Here is a 5,402-nt window from a genome sequence, read left to right on the forward strand (position 1 = left end):
TTTCCGTTATGGGTGGAGTCAGCCTCCAACTTCCCTGTTTGGTTAACCTTTAAACTCTCTCCCGCTAGCTTACAGCCCCTCATACACCCAAGATAACATTATCGCTGCAATATCATCGCTATCCAGCTGTATGGTTCTGATCCAGATTCCAGCTCAGACAAGAAAACAAAGACGCACATGGTCTATTTGTCTGCAAGTTGATGATCAGAATGGAGAGGACCTGTCGATTGTAGTTTGTACTTAATTACAATCTGTTTCAAACTACATTTTTTGTCTGATCCTGATTCACAACAACTATTTAGCAACAAGATTTTCATCTTAATTTTGTTTATACATGTCCTCCATCACAATCAGAATGCTACAAAAACACGCTACAACACCATTTTCTTTGGAGAGGGTCTTTAAAATCCAGCTGCTGTATTTAGAACTAGTTACCTGCAACTCCAGTGCAGTCATCCACTTGAGCCCAGTCCTCCTTTTGAACCACATCCAGCTCAGGATCAGGTGGTTTCTCCAGAAGCAGGTGGATCTCTTCTCCATTTTTGAGACACTGACGAATCCAGTTGAAGTTCTGGAGAGGCTTTTCTCCATAGAGAAACTCTTCCCTGTGTGAAAACACGCAGAGATGTCGTCTTCCAAGGAAGCAGAATTGCGGGCCTTTTCTTTCTTTGCCAATGATGCGTTCCCTTCACTTCTACCACTCCAATCAGAATACTTAAGAAGTAGACGTATTTACATTGGACTGATGATCTCTAAAGTCATCCATAGAAAGGAGCCCACCCAACCACCGCAAACTGAGCCTCAGATAAAACAGAGGATTTTACAATTGTCATGAATAGAAAATAATAAACTGATGAGGGGAGGTCTGTGGTACATCCATTGTTGGATCATACTGAAGACGTTAACCCTTTAACACTGGATATGTGGCCGGAACACCTCAATAACAAACACTTTTTGACATTCCGAGACTCCTCAACTGTTTATGCCAGGAGTGTCAAACTCAATCACACAGAGGACCAAAATCCAAAACACACCTCAGGACGCAGGCCGAACAGGATAAACATTGATTGAACACTATTAGAACTTTTCAAAGGTAACTTATTAACATTACTATGATCAAAAACAGGAAGGGATTTTATTCCAGAATAAATCAACTTAAACCTTAATTAACTTTCAATATTTTACTCTCCATAAAAATATATTTTGTCAAAATTATACAAGTTAGAAATAAGTTAACAACGGGCCATTAATAGCAATAAAATAAAATGATCTGGAGGGCCAGATCCGGCCCCTGGGCTTTGACTTTGACACACGTGGTTTATGCTATCAATGTGAATCTTATTTTTTGAGACCTGAAACCAGCCTCTAGTGGTCATTAGAGGTACTACAGAATTTGATACTCTCCAGTTTGCTTCAAACCAAACTAAATGTCAGGGCTTGAAGTAGAAAATGCAATAACAGTTCCAGATGGAACTATTGGAAAACAGTTTTCATAAACTCTTAGGTTGTGTCCAAATTCCCTCCCTAACCCCTAAATACTAACAAACTATATAGTGCAGGACTATATAGTGCCTTGGATTTTAAAGGTAATTGGGACACCATACTCACTACTTTTCTTTCGGTTTTCCAAACGCCGAATATGACGTCACCGATTTCACAAAGTGAAAATCGAACAAATATGAACATTTCACGACATTTCTTTATGACTATTTTGTAAGTGTTGATGGTTCATTAAAAAATACATTTAAACACGTTTGTTTTTGTTTAAAATTATTTGACCGCAATGCATTGTGGTCTATATTTGCTAATCTAGTGAGAATCGATGCACACTAGTTTTTTGCAAAGACTTCTGGGAAATTTCTAGTGCCTTTGATTTTTGAATTAGTAGATTTGGACATCACTAGAAAATGGTGGACACACTATGTAGTGATTGGGGGGAATTCAGACATATCTCTGGTGTTTTTTTTGTCCATCGTTGGCTCAGAAGCTCCACAAACATTTGAGAAGAGCACGACAGCTTAACTTCTTCTTCTATTGGGAACCTTGTTAGGCTGCACTAACATGGCACTTCTTCTAGTTTGTAGCAGGACAGTACAATACAATACCTGCCACACACGCGCAGCACAAAATCCGCCTCACACACGTCGTCAGGGATTCCCAGCAGAACCCTTTTATTTGCAGTCTTGGCGAAAAAGCTCGCCAACACCTGAACAAGAGACAAAATGATTTCAGAAATTCCAGCACGGTAAGTGAAGAAGGTGAATATGAAGGGGGTGGAGACTTGTGTACCTGTGAAGGTGTGTCATTGATGGAGACCTTGATGGTCTGGCTGACCATGCCAATGTGAATAACCACCAGGATGTGACCATTGTTCACCTGAGTAGAGCAGCAAAGCACAAAAAGGTGCGTTGTTATAAAACCAAGAAAGAGTGAAACACAGGAGTTGTTGCATAAAGAACAGGAATGTGTTGTTTTATCATTTCTGTCAGAAAATGAAGATAACAGAATGTAATTGGACAGAATCTGAAATGAAAGTGTTGCTTTGAGGAGGAATTTCTGATGGAAATGAGCCAAAATAGTCAGCAGAAGCCATGAAGTGTGCCAAGTTGACAGGAGAAAAGTCCAAATCTGCTCCAAAAATGTAGAAGATTCATTTAAAGAATAAACAGAATGGACCCTGCTTTGTTCAAATGAACCATCAGAGAGCAGTGGACTCTCTCAAACTGGTTTACCAAATAATAAAAACAAATAAAGACAGAGGATCCTATGGCCGTTTACCATCAAAGGGTCCATTGACTTTGACAAAACAAAGTCACGACATGAGGATGTCGTGTCTGTTTCCTGTGATGAAACTGCTTCTGTCACACAGCAGGAGAGGAAAAAGTGCGACCCAAACTTCTGTCTTTTTGTATTTTTAGCACGCTGCTTCCTGTTACTATTGTTCACCACCAATGGAGGGCTGAAGATACAAGAGGACAGATTGGTTCTCATTTTTGGGTCACAGATACGTATCAAAAATCAACACTACTGAAAAAAACAGCAGTGTCGGTCGAAAACCACAGATACAAACAAGATAAAGTTGGTAAAAAGTATTACATTGAACAGGAAGTAAATGATCAGTTTCTGGTAAACTGTCAGTTTCTCCTCCTGCTGTGTTTCTACCGTCTACATGTGATGTAAACAAAAAGATGTCCAATCACAAGCTTCTTCTACCCGGTCGGCTCTATTCCAATTGGCTGATGGATGAGTGTCGTGTTCACATGATTATTTTCACAGCACTGCAAACAAAACCTGAATAAATGAGAAAAATATAAATGATATTCTTTATTTAACCACAAAACATAAAAGGCCCTACGTGTCAAGTATTTATGTTTTTAAGCCTTATAAAAAATTTGTTTTTGCTGAATAAAATAAAACTCTCTGTTAAGACATGTTCCTTCATAATTTTAAATGAATAGTAAATATGTAAGTTGTATCTATTCAGGTGAGAGGACTGCAAACCGAGGCTCCAGAGCCACATGAGGCCCTCTGGTGAAAAATGATTAAAAGAAAACAATTGGTTTGTGGTTTTGGTTAATTTTTTTGTTTAGATCTTATGTCAGATACCTGGGAAAATGATGGTAAAAGGTTTACATTACTGTCAGAGTGATTTATTGTTGTGTTTAGTAATCATTCACACAGTAGTGATTAGGGCTTAACAAGTATCCGGGTGCTCAGGTATTCGCGTTCTGCTCCCAAAAATTCGAGTACGGATATTCGCGACGTCCAAGATCGCTGACTCGCGATCTTTATAAATGTAGTAAATTGTAGTAAAATATGATCAAAATGTCAATTGGGGATGATGTATTTTTGCTCTGAAATGCAGATTAATGTAGGATTTTAAGTTTATGAACTAAAATAAAGCCAAAAGAGCCGCGGTACTGCCACCGGAAGTAAACACATCTTCCTGAAGGTGAAGCTTCCGGTTTTCAAAGTAAAACTAACAAGAGCTTTTTTACGTTCAAAAACTGAGACTGAAGTTCCGCTCACAGACATAACTTCTAAAAAAATGAATTAGCTTTAACATCAGAGCTTTAGCTCCAGTGTTTACATTCTTTTGGTTATGACAACTCTTCAACATTTGACGCAATTAACGAAACTCCATCTTATTCTGAAGAAACAGCCTCACGCTGCTGAAAGGTGGATGTAATCAACATGAATCAGCTGATTCTGCTGAGAAAAAAAATAACTTTTTTCATAGGAGCCCTGCACCCATATGTGATGCTTAGAACGTAAAATATTGAAGAACTTTGAGGAAAAAAAACAGTGTAGAACATTTTCAGGTTTTGTTGTTAAATGACCCAAAACAAAATTGATTTTTATCCTTTTTATGCTGTTTTACTGCTGAACCAGAAGATTGAAAAACAAAAAAATGTCTTTTTATCTGAATCTTTGTGTTTTTTTAATCAGTTTAGTTGGTTCTGATCACCTGTTCTAAATAAAGGTATAAATGATGATTAAATACAAATCATTTCAATTTTCATCCATCTAGTAAATAGACATACACATAGCAATAAACATTTTTTTAAAATGTAAGAATCCTGGTTGAATTCGTGAATAGTTGCTCTTGATTCGTGAATCGAATCAGATCACCACCTAAGTGATGATCCACAGGCCTAGAAGTGATTGTCCTGCTCCTTTCCATATGTTTTTTGGAACGTAAAAACTCACTTCCAGCAATTTCAGGAATCTTGGTTTCAAAACATTCATCTCGTTCAGGACTTTACTGCTTATATTTTTAGTATTCATAAATTTTACAGTTTTTGAATTATTGTGCAAAATATGCCCCATAGGAAATGTATGAGAAAGTCTTCAAATTTAGAAATTTTTAGTAGATTACGACAAGCCTTTAAATATATTCATGGGCTCTATTTTCATCTTTTATGATAATTTTCAAAAATGTTGGATTTTATGTCATATTTTAGCAACATGCTAACGTTTTTGGCTATTTGTCATCTACTGAGGTTTTATAGGCTAATTTAAAGTTTAGCTTCTATTTTAGCAACAGGCTAACATTTTTGGCTAATTTAGTTAAAAGAAGAATTTTTAGGGTATTTTGTAGTTAGCTAGTATTTAAGCAATAAGCTAGCTTTTTTGGATCATTTGGCGTCCGTTGAGGTTTTATATGCTAATTTGGAGTTTAGCTCATATTTAAGCAACACACTGAATATTTTAGCAAGATTAGCATGTTTTAGGGATTTTTAAGCAATTTTTACTACAATTTTTTAAACTTCAGCACTATTTCATAGTTCTTTGACGAAATTTCCAGGCTTGTTGCAAATTTAACGAATTTTATTTGCAAATATATTTTGCATTTTCAGCAAATCCCTTCAGGAATTAAAGTCAATTGAAGAAGAAGAAGA

General features: G+C 36.7%; 1 protein-coding gene across 3 annotated transcripts in view; it reads right to left on the reverse strand.

Moving 5' to 3' along the window:
- The window catches only part of pik3cg (phosphatidylinositol-4,5-bisphosphate 3-kinase, catalytic subunit gamma), a 30,284-nt gene that overhangs the window by 19,116 nt on the left and 5,766 nt on the right, over positions 1–5,402 (reverse strand). For all 3 annotated transcript variants that reach the window (XM_036210898.1, XM_024265135.2, XM_024265137.2), the window contains exons 5-7: positions 2,290–2,376; positions 2,106–2,206; positions 436–605 (exon numbers count right to left, since the gene is read on the reverse strand). In XM_036210898.1, coding sequence (XP_036066791.1) covers positions 436–605; positions 2,106–2,206; positions 2,290–2,376 — 358 coding nt within the window. The remainder of the gene's footprint in view (positions 1–435; positions 606–2,105; positions 2,207–2,289; positions 2,377–5,402) is intronic.

Source organism: Oryzias melastigma, unplaced genomic scaffold (genome assembly GCF_002922805.2).
Source record: "Oryzias melastigma strain HK-1 unplaced genomic scaffold, ASM292280v2 sc00288, whole genome shotgun sequence".
In the NCBI taxonomy this organism is placed as follows: Eukaryota; Metazoa; Chordata; class Actinopteri; order Beloniformes; family Adrianichthyidae; genus Oryzias; species Oryzias melastigma.